A 14,322-nucleotide genomic window follows, 5' to 3' on the forward strand; every position below is an offset into this window, starting at 1 on the left:
TCATGTTCATATTCTAGTTGACATTGATGGTGTGTGTGATGTGCTGTTGTGTGTAGCTTTGTATTATGTATAATGTGTCCTGTGTGTCTTTGCTTTGTTCCGTTATTATGCTGTTATATGTTTTAATTGTTAGGGACTGCAGATGTAAATTAGCTTTAAGCTAACGCTGGTCCCAATAAATACAGTGTATATATATGTATGTATATGTATATATATGTATATATATGTATAAGTGTTTTTCTATCAATCATTCATGAGTCTCAGCCACAATAGATCTACTGTGAAACTTCCAGAAGAGGAAATTGGATTTTCCTCCTGAAAAGACGGGATTTGTCTTTAATTCATGCTCAGGAGGTCATTTGGACAGTTGATACCTCAGGACCTGAATTACACAGAAGCTCTTGTTTTGTGGGTCAGTTTCCTTTATATCGTGCTGAAAACAATGACGACGACGTGGTCATGTAATCCCCAATGTGAGCGTGTGTGTGCCTTTGCAACGGTCTTTTACCATTACATGGTTGAAATTATTATTTACATAACCAAAGCTGGGCTGAATGAGCTCAGTCAGAGAGTTGACCTCCTGGTACCTCTTAAGACTCAACGCGGCGAGCCAAGACCTATTTAGAGTCATAGAAACAAGAAGGCGATTAATCAGATCTCTCATCACAAAGAGCTGAAATAAAACAACGTGTACAGTTACTGTAGTCATGTCGGGGTTTTTCTGTTCACCTCACACTCGTCACCGCTGATGTTGACTTGCAGGAAACAGACGGAGATCTGTTTGGGTTTCTCATCCAATCCTGACACAGAGCTGTCGATGCCGTCTGTGACCTCCGAATTCTGCAGGTTGAATGAAGGAAAAGAGGCTTTACAGGTTGTGTAACGTCTCCACTCAGACACAAGCGAAGAGCATGTGTGTATGTGTGTGTGTGTGAGTGTGTGTGTGCACCAACATGAACACAAAGATCTCAGACGATGTAGCTTTGGATTCAGAAATGGAGGTCTTAACCCTAAATGTATATATAGAGATGTTATTTTCTTAAAACATATAAACACACAGAGCCTGAGAGGAACTTGGGACAACTTGGATTTAAGAAGGTTTTATTCTGAAGGTATGTGGATATACTTCAGGTCTTCTGGTTTTGGGAGGCCTTGAACATATTCTACAGGATATAACGGCCTTTTTTCCCCCATGATGTGTGTTGACTCAACACACATCAGCACATCAGGAAGAAACAGACGTTACAGGGAAAAGTCTTTGTCGCTTCCTTCAAACTGACTGAATGTGTTTGACGTCCTCTACAAGACGAGAACAAGCAAAACAGATAAATGGAGAGCATCAATGGAGGTCAGACTGTGTATATAAATGTATATTCATTCATTCAACTTCTATTTATTCAGGCTGGTCCACTGAGAGCAGAGTCTTATGTGTGGGCGTCCTGTTAACACGAGACGATGAAGACAAAACGTGTCAGAAAAGCAAAAAAACATTTAGACAAACTCGTAAAATGCAAATAAGAGAAAATATATGTTTATATTCACGTTACAGCGTCCTCTAGTGGCCAGAGGATGACGTTATTATAGAGCAAGAAACCAGTAGTCAAACCAGTTACAGAAGCCTTTTTAATGAACTCATCCAGTTACAGTAACATATAACAGTGTATGTTGGGATGACGGCCACTTCAGGCCTCGTTCATCTGTGTGATTTTTGGTTGTCTGAGATGAAAGTTGAGAATCAGAAGAGAAATGTGATGAAATCTTTGTTCGTGTCTTAAATCTCACTGTGAGACCGATTTGGAGCTTTGGACACTAATGACAACAGGACGCTGAACTCTGACATGAGACTGCTGCTACGACCCTCAACACAGAATACAGCGACTGGTTTGACATTTCATCAGTGCAGGAGACAGCAGGCACTGATGCAAGCAAAGAACTGAACCGAACTGATCAACGCAGAACAAACACAGCAGACCGAACAAAGGATCCAACAAGACTGAACTGAGAACCAGGACTTCAATACAAACTGAACCAATGAAACAACAACAAGGACCAGGTGGCAGGCTGGGAGCTGATTGGCTGGAGGATGGACATGGGGAGCACAGGAGGGAATCAGAGCAAACAGAAAACCAGAAAATACAACCTTTAAACATGCACAAACCATCCCAGAACTCACATGAACAAAGTAAACTTCATTATATATCACTGTTGATAAAGACGTGAGCGGCTGCATATTAAAGCTGCATGTGAACTAAAAAAAACGAGTTCCTACGAGAGTCGATGCAGTGATCCTTAAATATAACCTGCAACCTCTCTTATCTGTCCCACTCAGACCAGTCTGACACCTGAAGGGCATCTGGTGGACTGGTGGAGGGACAGTCAGACTGGGAAAATATTCTCCTTATTACGTCCATGATACACGACGGAGGTGAAATGAAAAAGAAGTTTGTGTGACAAGTCTCTGCTTTCATTGATGTTTTTCTATCTCCGTCGTAGCTCGTTGACTCACAGAGATTATGACTAATATTTTATTACAGCGTCTCTGCAGTAAATAATTACTATTTTACATTTACATTTCATCATTTGGCAAAGCAACTTAATTAAAAAAAACTATTGACGACTCATCTTTTTAAATTGGCTTTTGTGTCGTCTTGAGTCGTCTGATTGGTGTTTGTGATGTCATGTGTTCATTTGAACTCTATGTTTGTTTTTATGGTTCTTATTTTCAACTCTTTTTCCTGTGAAGCACTTTGTGAATTTCATTTCTGTGAAAGGTGCTACACTAAATAAACTTATTATTATTATAATTATTAATTACTTTTATTCAGCAGGATTACTTTACTGTTTTTGTTTTATTATTTAACATGTGGTTTGTTGCGAGTTCTTTCTTCTTGTAATGAATTTTACTTCGTCCTCCCAAGAAAATCTGTATTTTTTGTATCCTGGAAGAGACTGATGTGGTATTTAAAGCACATAAACTATTAATTTGAGGGAATGATTCATAATTTAAGGACAGAAAAACTTGTCGTCATTCAGCGAATTGTGATTACAACAAAGTCGGATGTTTTTTTGTGCATCTGTGACTCTGAAACAAAGAGAAATATCATCAGAAATATCAGGTAGTAAAAACAATATCACTGAAAACGTACAGTCTGACTGATGCAGGGTTGTGTTTAGGTGTGTGTGTGTGTGTGTGTGTGTCATTAGTGTTTCCAAGTGCAGCAGATATTTATAGCTGCACTTGCTAGCGAGAAGGGAACTCAATATTCGAAGCCCCGGGCAGGAAGAATATTGGCTCGGCCCTTCCACCTCCAGCCCTCGCACACACACTATAAATACTACCATTCACATCACACACACACACACACATTCACACACACACACACACACGGGCGCTTAATACACGATTCCCTCGATGATGATGATGTCTTCACCTGCAGCTCAACAGTAGAATAATCTTATTATTACAGACGTTTATTCTGTTACTTTTGAGGACAAACAGTCAGCAGAAGAACAAAGAGGTTTAAAATCCCGCATGTAATGGAAACACAGCGGGAGAGTTGTTTTCTGTATCGATCTATGACATAACATGTGATAGTCCAATAATAACACCAGCATCTGCTACAGTACCACTGCTGAGGACAAACTCAAACACTCACTAATTGATTTTTTCTTTTCTTTTTAAATATTTTTGACGTTTCTCAGCTTCATATAAAACATAAAAAGTGACGACCTGCATCCCGACAATGACTGATACGCCGGCAGCAAACACGGAGGTTCAGGTAGATGATCGGTGCTGATTTAACAGGAATTTGCAGTTTTTAGTGTTGCTAAACAAATATCTGTGGGGAAAAAAAATATATTTCAACTTAAGATCCAGACGTCCAATGACTAAAATCCTTCATCCAGTTAAAAGATATAGTTTAAAAAAAAAAGTCTAAAAATTTTATTGTAAAGCTTAAAACTGGATAAAAAGTACATTTATGACAGTTTCTGGCGGATAATCACAACGCTGACGCAGAGCGGATACAACAGGACCGTTACCTTGATTAAAACATGGATGTATAAAGAGACCTGGATACAGGAAGTGCGCCAGGCTTTGAAGCTAATTTGACATAGCGGCCAAACCGTGTAATTACAACGTCACGTGATGCACACTGGCCTAAAAAGACTTTTCCCCACAGACTTACATTGTGAAAGAAACGTCTGTAAATCAGCGGATACGTTTTTCTGCCCGTGAAATGACTCGTCTCTCTATCAGAATTAAATCCGTTCAGTCCGATCACATTTCAGAAACCTTGAAGAGCCGCATGATTGAATTGTTTTATCACCATTCATGTTAGCCGGAGGGCTAAACCAGAAGCAGCCGACTCGGCCAGCGACAGTCACTAGTGCGCTCGCTCTATGGGCCGCACAATGTGGAAGATCCGGGTACTTTCATACCGGGAAGTTGATTTTTTTTCTGCTTCATGCGCCGCTGAGCAACTTTCATAAGAATGAACGAGGCCCCGCCTCCGACGCTGCAAGTAAAATCACAGATTTCTCTGGGTTTGAACATTGATGTAAGTACACAACTCAACAAAATACATAACAGGTCCAGTCGTTTTTAGACATAAAATAAAGGCCTAAATCATCTCCTCATGATGTCACCGCTGGTAAAATCACCTCCATCCTCAGTTGAACAGATCATGTGATTCTACTCCTGTAGTACAACGGCCTACGTCAAGAGTGTCACTAAATCATCATATTGTGTAGTTATTCAGTCTTTTTAGTCAGTAAAACGTAAAAAGTCCATGGAGCTAGCATTTAGCAAAGAGGTTCCAGATTCTGTGGCTGTTACTGGTGATTTTAAGGCTTTCTGTTAACTATTTTCTGCCTTTTACACAATATTTCATTTACAGTTTTTGTCTCATTTTTTCCACATTACCTGATCTAATTAAGAAAGATTTGAATATTATAATCTAACAGCCAGAAATTATGTGTATAACTAAAAAATTACAAATAAGGATCCTCTTTGCTTCTGTGTTTTTATTTAATGAAAATCTCACTTTTATTATTATAGTAGGCTGTTGTGAAGTGGCAGCTCGGGGTTCATGCACACCATGATGATTATTTTGTGTTTTCTGAGAAACCTGAATTTATTTTAGGAAGGTGATGATATTATACATTTAAATCAGTTTTTGTTGTACTTTTCTTCTAAAGGTTACAAGCTGAATCAAAAGTCAGATAATGAAGTTATAACAGTCTGATTTTATAACCACATTTTGAATATTACACGTTCTAGTTTTGGTGTTTTTATAATTAAAATTGTTTAAAGCAGAAAACAAACTGCTCCGTCATCTTATCTTCCCATCAGATGGGAAAGATGTTGATCACTCTTCAGTTCTTGTACCTTTGAGCTGCTGCTGAGAGGAAAAACACTTCTTGTTAGTTTGACTTCAGGCTCCATTGTGGCCTTGAAGACAATTCAGACGCAGGAATGTAGACCTTCTGAGAAACACTTCCTGTCTCTGGGAATAAAAATACACTGTAAAGACTCTTCTAAAAGGCTGTTGACACTGCAGGCTGAAACTGAGGAGAAAAGTCCAGACAGACTGAAACTTCTTCTTCTGTGGTGTTTAGCCCTGCTAGCTGGCAATGATGGTGATGTTTACAGTCCACCACTTTGGTCCAGACTGAAATATCTCTATTATCTCTGTAATAATGTTGGTGATCCTTATCATCTAGTCAAAGTTTCATTTTTCAGTATTTAATTCATGACTAAATACCTCCAACTGAAAAAATTCAGCCTCAGCTTTACTTTGTGTTTAGTGCCAATTAGCAGATATTAGCATGCTAACATGCTAAACCAAAACCAGTTTGAGAAAAAGGCTAACCAGGCCTTATTTTTTTTACATTTTTTATAGAAATATTTCTCTCAGGTTAGTGATAATCAGCGCCCTCAAATTACTAAATGCAGCTGTTCTCATATTTTAAATGAGCATTCTGCATATGTTGACGATCCAGCATCACTGTCATCTGACATCACAATGATCCATTTAATACCCATCTACAGTTGAAAACCACCACAGTGCCGTTTATAACATGTCCTCTAGTATTTAGAATTTTTTGTTTTTTCTTATTTTTGAAGTGAATTTAAAAGTTGAAGTTAGATTTGACTGTTTTACATATAAAAATAACAATCTGGGAATGAAACAGTTGCCTGTTTGGTCTTCATATCGTAGCATAAATGTGATCCTGTTAATAATCTACAAATAAACTATCACCACCATAAAATATATCCTGAAATGCTCGATAGATTTGAACAAACACCTAAATGAACAAAATCAACTAAAACCTGATGACACTCCCATCAGCCTCAGCTGTACTTTTTAGTGCTAATTAGCAAATATTAGCATGCTAACACACCAAACCAAACACTAAACATGGTAAACATCATACCTGCTAAACATCAACATATTAGCATGTTAGCATGCTAACACACGAAACCAAACAATGAACATGGTAAACATCATACCTGCTAAACATCAACGTATTAGCATGTTAGCATGCTAACACACTAAACCAAACAATGAACATGGTAAACATCATACCTGCTAAACATCAACATGTTAGCATGTTAGCATGCTAACACACTAAACCAAACAATGAACATGGTAAACATCATACCTGCTAAACATCAACATGTTAGCATGTTAGCGTGCTAACAGCCTCAGACCTTACAGTCTGTTTTTGTTCAGCTAATGTGGCTAAAAGCAAAAGAAACTCAGTCACAGACGAGTTACAGCAGATTTATTCAGAAACACTCGGAGCAGGTGTGTGAGGTGAGAACAACATCAAGTAAATGTCAGCAAAAGGTTTTCTGCTTTCAAATATAATATTTATAAGCAGAATATAAACACTATTATTACCACATTAATAAATGGTTTATAACACACTGTAATGTAGTTATAAGCAGATAAAAGAACAATTTAAAGTGTTTATTTGTCAACAGTTATGATGTGTAACTGATTAATATCACAGTATGAGACTGTTTATACACAAATAATCTGTTTGTAAATGTGTTCAAAACTTATAAAGACATGTTGAACAGTAAAATATTATTTCCAACTAGTTTTACATAAAAATTCTTCACTCAAGGTCGACTTACTTGATTTCTACAGGACCTTTCAGCCTCATGTCATGGCTTCATATTGTCAAGCATTTGAGTTTTGATTTCACAAAACTTAAAAATGTTCTTATATCAACTCACAACTTTATTATAGACAGCGATGGAAGAAATATTCAGATCCTTTACTTCAAATACCAATAAACACCAATAACACAGTTTAAAAATACTCCATTACTAGTAGAAGTCCTGCATTTAAAATCCTACTTAAGTAAAAGTACAGAAGTATTAGCAGGTACATTTACTGTTAAATATGTTTAATAAAGTACATTATTAATACTGATGAATCAGTGTATAAGCAGCATTTTATTGTTATTATTTGATCTTCAGGGCTTCAGAAGAGTCTGAGATGATTATTTGTGTAGAAAAGAAGAAAAAACAAAGTTGTGATTGATACATTTGGACTCATTTAAAGAACTTTTTCTCTCATCTTTACATTTTTGTGAAATATTGAAGTTTTACCTGTTTGGGTTTTATATATTTGAAACAGAGTTTAAAGGAGCGAACGACTCACAGACGTCTGGAACAAGAAGACACAACTGATTTCATGTGAAGTTTGGTTTCATCTTAAATAAAACAGCGTCATTTAGAAGTTTGTCTTATTTCACGTAAGATTTTAAACTGAAAAGTAACTAAAGCTGTTAAATAAATGTAGTGGAGTGGAAGTATAAAGTAGCATCATATGGAAATACTCAAGTAAAGTACAAGTACCTCAAAACTGTACGTATACAGTAAATGTACTTCATTACTTCCCACCACTGATTATTGAGTGATGTATAAACTATTTATTAATTGTTTATATGTTGCTTATAAATGCTAAATAAAGTGCTACCTTTTTTTGGAAAAATGTAATTATTGCAGATGTTTATTTAAGAAACATTTCCACAAACTTCATCCTGACAAACATTATTTGGTTTCTATTGAAACTTTGGGATCTTCAGCAGAAGTTTAAATAAAGTTCTGTAGGTTTGAATGAAAGGTTACTAAAGGTTAAACTAAACGTTTTAATGACTGTAATTCTTTGTTAGAGTACTGGGAACATTTTTCTCTGTACAGATGCATTTCTGTACACATTTAATTTATTATGTTTCCATGGTAACGCTGATGACAGTGACGGTAGGAGGACTCTGCTGCTGGTTGCGGGTTTCTACATCTCCGTCTCGATGGACGGGTTCGGCCTCCGGTCCGTCGCCTCTCCCTCCCGCTCTCCCTCCACCTCTGAGGTCTCCTGAGGTGGAGGCGGCCCCGGGGCGCTGCCGCCACCGCTGCCGCTGCTCGTCACAGGGAGGCTCCATGACGTCGTCTGGGTCATGTGACTGTCACGGGTCACAACAGAAACAAGTTATTGATCAGCGGACTGACTGAATGTTTCTGTTCTCTCAGAGTGTGTAGATGTGGTGTGACTGTGGTGTGTTTCAGTCTTCAGTCAGCTGACTGCTCTCATGCTTCTACTTCACCAGCATGAGAAAGAAGTACAGGGAGGTTTGTAGTATTTCACTGCCCTGAAAACGACATCTGAAGTTTCCCAGTTGACCCGAGGATGAAAATATGAGTAATGTGTCAAAGAAAACACAGGAAACAACAAAAAATCTGACTGTTACTTACATTAGTTTTTAATTTAAGGTTATGTTGTTAATTCCAGGATGTAAATCAAGTCATATGAAGGTATAAATCACTGAAACAGACTTCAGTACATCTGCAGGAACAACGACTGAGAACGGTTCTCCCGTGACACACGCAGTGATTTATATTCTAATGCAGCGAAGGGATTTAAAAAGAAACTGAGGGAAAGGATCACCTTTTCTAGGAAGGTGCTGGTTTTGCAGGCAGACATCAAAAAAAAGTGGAAAAGCCGCAACTGATTACAGATTAACATGACAGATGACAGATGAAGATTAATGTTTCTGCAAACTGTTTCAGGATAAAACAACATTAATCCTCATCTGTTAAGATAAATGAATCAGTGATGAGTGAGTAGAGGGAACTCCTCATTATCATTTCTACATCATTATTAAAGTTCAGTTTGTTTTAATCTTTTAATAACGTTGTGAAAGTTCATCAAAGCCGTCAAACCGAAACCTTCAGATTCATCGTTCAGTCAGCTGTTCGTCATTTGATTTAAAGTCACGTTCAGACTGACATCAGCTCTGCATGAAAACACGCAGCCGTGTCATTCACTGTTGCTGCAACACAACGTGAACCATGCAGGCGTGAATTGCTGCTGGTGGATACGTGTGTAACATGAACACCAAGTTTCTGCTGTTTATCTCACGACTGTCGTGACAAAAGATAAAATAGTTTCCACCGTGATAACGTAGCTCTGTTTACAGCTTTGCTAGCTCGTTGTGCTACATATCACGACCTCTAAACGTTGTTCACTCCTCAAAGAACTTCAGCGCGTCCTGATATGGTTTATATATATTGTGCTCACATTCCTAAACAAACAAACCTCGAACAGAAAACTGTTGGTGAAGTAGCACAACAAGGAGGGAGGAGTTAGTTTGTTTTGGGTTTATCTACATTTTAATATTTTAATTTCTAATAGGGAGCAAACAATAAAGTTTTACACTAACAGGTTAATCTGGTCGTGATCATGTGTTTGTTCAGCCTGGTCGCCAGAATAAAACGTTCTGCGAACCACAGAAACATTGAATATCTACGTTTCAACATGTGAGATACATAGCATATCAACATTTCTAAAGTGATGTAGTTCACATGTGATCTATATGATCTTTCCTGTATAGGAGGAGGAGGAGCAGGTGGATGGTTAGTGAGTTTCTTGGCAGCGAGTTGGAAATCATGATCGACACGGTTCGAGACCACCTCAAAACCAAAACCAATGTCCGCTTCAACCGACAAAAGCAGGTGTTTTTAGTGAGACGTCGGCCGTTTTAACCCAAACCATGATCTTTCCCCTAACCCTAACCAGACCTTAACCACAGCGTTGTCACACCATAAACCATCATTATTCAACGGGTAGAAATGTTGATATGATACGTAATTCACGTTTCTGTGGTTTGCAGAAACATTCAATGCCTTCAACGTTTTCTTCTGGCGACCGGGTTGGTTTGTTGTAAAACGTGTGATTCTTCTTACTTAATGTAGTATTTGACTCCGTCTGCAGTGTAAGCCTCCTCCCAGCCGTAAGGAAGACCTGCAGGAGAAAAAAAGAAAACCCATCAAACCTTTCAGAAGATCTCATGTTTAACGTGGAACCAGCTTGGATCACATGTATCTTTACTGGGAGACAAACAGACATAATCAGGCCAGCAGATCACCAAACACTCTTTTAACAAATATCTCGTTTCCATCCAGCCTGTTTTTATTCTCCTCTGACTCTCTCAGAGCGACTTTACTGTACTTTTCCACAGATCTCTCCACTCACTGTACGAACAAGCGAGCGGAACAAAAGAGGCAAAAGTTTCACACGCTGCCCTGCGGACTTCAGCTCGTTAACTGACACCAAACATTTCACACGTCTGGAGAAAAGAGGGATTGTGGTGAACGCTGTATCAGTGACCGGGGGCCTCATGACTGATGACATGCTATGACATGTGTTCTGGATCCAACAAATCCTCCAGATCTCTAATAACCTGAGCGAAAGTACTTTAATAAGATGATAGATGTTGTTAAAACTTGTATTAAATGAGCTTCTAATTGTCGCCACACACTCTCTCAGCATCCGTGACCCGGATCCCATCTGTCCACAGGAAAGCTGCTCATCACAATAATCTTCATGTATGTACACGAGCACGACAATGGAACAAAGACACAGGATCCGAGAGACGGGAAGCCGCTTTGTGTCGGCGTGAATACAAAACCGTGAAGCTCAGACCGGGTTTCACCCTGTCAGTCTGAGTGTTGACATGAGGGGACGAAGGGACAAGAGGACGGTGTCAGGTGGAGAAAACACGTCTGTCAAAAGACGAAGACACGATGACCTGTTGAGTAACGATCAGGTCACCGACAGGAATCCGAAGGTTCCTGGAAAACCTGAATATCTGGGACGCAGCTTTCCAGTCACGGAAGTAAGTAAGACAAGAGAAGACGAGAGGAGGTCATTGAGGAGGTATTGCTCATTAATCTCCAGGAGATGAACCAAACCATAACTAGAAACTGAAACCAAGTCTTTACCTTAAAATGAAATGATTGATATTTATATTGTGTGGACAACATGAAGAATACAAACACATTAAACTATGAAAGACTAATTAAGCTCATTAAAACAGTTCTCAGATCTACACTGTCTGCTAAATCTCTGAATGGTTCATCTCAGATCTTCCTCTCTGGTTCTGGTTCTGGTTCTGGTCTTCATGTGGTTCCTGCTCACATTTGGAACAAACTACAGTCTTGAACGTTGTTGACTTGCTGTTCTGTCATAAAGGTCTTTTGATTCTCGCTCTATCAGCTCATTTTCTTGTTTTCTTGTGTTCACCTGCAACCTTTGACATCTCTGATAGAGTTTTGCTTTGTTTTCAGCTGTTTTATAATCTTCCTCACAAGCATCGTCATCTCTTTACTCCTCATATTTGACCGTCAATCTCAACTGTCAGTCAGCTCTGATCCATGTGTGAACTCTGTAACATTGAAACACAGCTGCCAAGTGTCCAATTACTTTTGGCCCCTAAACTTTGTTCACTATGTATTAAAAGTCCTGCTGTTTGTCTCTTACACATTCCTTTCTTTATTGATGTAAACTTACTCAAATGAAAGCTGAGACTCGGCGCTTTAATGTTTTATCTGTTACTTTATTTCAAACTGAACGTACTGAAGCACAAAGCCTGAAGAACAAAAACAAACGACCTCGTCTCCTAGAAATTATGTTCATAAACATCTAAACTGCAAACAGCAGATACATTCTGCTGGAAATGTAACGCTGCTGAACGCTGTCAACATGTTGTTAATGTATTTAAGTTGCAAAATGCTCAGAGACAACATACCTACCAACAAAATATCCAATAATCCAGTAAAATCTCTGCTAGTAGAAACTGAACCAGCAGCTCTGGGTTCAGGTCAGAGAAAGGTCATCGTCTCTGTTTAATACAGAAAACAGTCTGCAGTGATTAAAGCTCAACAAGCATCTTTCACCAACCTGAACCGAACCTGAACACACACACAGGACTCAGGATGTGAACCCTCGTAGCCCCCCATGCACCCTGACCTCTGACCTCCGACCACAGACACATTTATAAATGTAATGATGTCAGTTTTTTAATATTTAGTTTATTAATGTCATTTCTAAGAGTTGAAAAAATGTGCAACTGTCCAAATATTTACTGTCTCGACTCTACATGAAGATCTCATATAGACCCAGTTAAACCAGTTTAAACCAGTTTAAATCTAAACTGTTTGTCATGACTTTTAATTCCATTTTTTATCTAATTTTATGTATTTTACTGTTGTTTTACTTTAATTTGCTTCTTTTAGTTTTTATTTTTATTGTTTGTTTATTCTTTCATATCATGTGAAGCACTTTGGATTTCTGGTGTATTAACTGTGTTTTTTTAAATAAACTCGTCTCAACACATAAACCCACGTGCACGCACACACGCTAACACACACTCTAGATTAACATCACACACACACTTTTACTTGGGTCACTTTAGGAGACGTTGCACAAACTCACATTCATTTCCTGGAGACTTTAACCTGACTGTAACTTTCACCTCTGACCCAAAGATCAGCTTCTTCCCAACTGGGATCACAGCTTTTGTCCCCAGTTGCACAAGCTGTCCCCAGTTAACTGGTCTCGAATCTGAAACATGTCCCTATAAGTAGGATAAGTCGGAAACATATTTTGCAAGACTGAGTTCCCTTTTTCGAAGTTCTTCACACAGTCAGCACTTTTTCCATCGCTTTGACACAAAACTCATCTTTCATAACTCATGAACTCTCCATCACCTCCAAACCTCCACATGTTCACAGACTACTGTGTTAAAAAAACAAAACATGGCACAAAATGACTGTAAATTAATTTTACTAATGGAAGAGAACACATATATATCATTAGATATAGATATTATCAGGTAGAGAGGAACGTTTGATGAGCCTGTTCTCATCAATCTGCTACAAATAACACGACTTTGTACTTTCAGATTGTGTGCAGACGATACAAAATACGACTGTCTTTCATTTTATGAGGTGATTTTTGGCTTATTAGGAGGAGGCGTGTTGGTTGGATTAGCAAAACGTTGCAAAATCAGCAGGAGAGCACTGTTCAAGACCACCAACCAGACACCCAAACCATGATCTTCCCATAACCGAGTGGTTTATGAGCCTAAACCCAACCAACGGCATTAAATGAGACGTGAAAATGTTAAAAATGTGGCGTTAAATTGGTGTTTGAAAGTGTTATTTGATGTGTTGTGTGTTGATTTGATTGTGAGACCGGGTTTGGAGTTCAAATATAAAGTTATAACAAGATACTTTTGGATCCTGCAAAAAAACAACAAAGTGTATCCTGGAGAAAAATATGAACCACAAACTGGAAACCACACCCATATTTCTTGGTCATGACCAAAGTTAAGCAGTTTTTAGCCGGATGTGTTAGACGCCCTTAGTAACGTTAAGTAACACAATCCATGTGATAGACGAGTGCTGTTCTTTTTGAGTATATACTGTAACACCACCTGCTGTCAGAGTTGATCCTGAGATGCTGATGAAGTGTTTTGGTTGCATTAGTGCAGTTTGGTTGAATGTAGAATGAAGAGAACCGAACAGTTTTAATAATGAAATGATAATTTAACTGCAGATACACCACGAGTTCATGATTCTTTAGTGTTAAAATGAGAAGAATCAAACGTCAGTTATGCTAAAACTGCCACATGAAGCCTCTGAAGATATTTTAAAACACCTCACAAATATATAGTTTCATGTTTAGAAAGACTCAAAACTTTTTGTACTTTAAGTTTTAAAATGTATAATTTAGTTAATCGTGTTATAACGTCTTGTTTAAATTGATCAATGAATGAATAATGCTCCACTATGTTCACCAGCTAGTCTACAGCTAACTGTGTCTGTTAGCAGGTAGTGTTCAGCGACTTTTTACAGCTTTTATTCTGAAATCGACGCTATGAGACGCTGAGAGTGAAGCAGAACAGTAAAGTTGCAGCCGGACAGATAAACAATGAGCTGAAACTCACTATAAAGCTGCAGAG

General features: G+C 38.3%; 1 protein-coding gene and 1 long non-coding RNA gene across 3 annotated transcripts in view; both read right to left on the bottom strand.

Annotated features, from left to right (window-relative positions):
* Window positions 1-1,139: 1,139 nt before the first annotated feature.
* On the bottom strand, window positions 1,140-5,575 carry LOC122971391. The gene is made up of 3 exons (XR_006399461.1): window positions 5,390-5,575; window positions 3,731-3,839; window positions 1,140-1,439 (listed from the first exon to the last, which is right to left on the bottom strand). It is a non-coding gene; the product is annotated as an uncharacterized LOC122971391 (long non-coding RNA).
* Window positions 5,576-7,404: 1,829 nt separating this feature from the next.
* Window positions 7,405-14,322, bottom strand: part of stxbp4 (syntaxin binding protein 4) — a 68,284-nt gene continuing 61,366 nt past the window's right edge. For both annotated transcript variants that reach the window (XM_044337877.1, XM_044337878.1), the window contains exons 21-22: window positions 10,262-10,319; window positions 7,405-8,481 (exon numbers count right to left, since the gene is read on the bottom strand). In XM_044337877.1, coding sequence (XP_044193812.1) covers window positions 8,313-8,481; window positions 10,262-10,319 — 227 coding nt within the window. In that variant the 3' untranslated portion in view covers window positions 7,405-8,312. The remainder of the gene's footprint in view (window positions 8,482-10,261; window positions 10,320-14,322) is intronic.

Source organism: Thunnus albacares, chromosome 20 (genome assembly GCF_914725855.1).
Source record: "Thunnus albacares chromosome 20, fThuAlb1.1, whole genome shotgun sequence".
NCBI classification, from domain to species: domain Eukaryota; kingdom Metazoa; phylum Chordata; class Actinopteri; order Scombriformes; family Scombridae; genus Thunnus; species Thunnus albacares.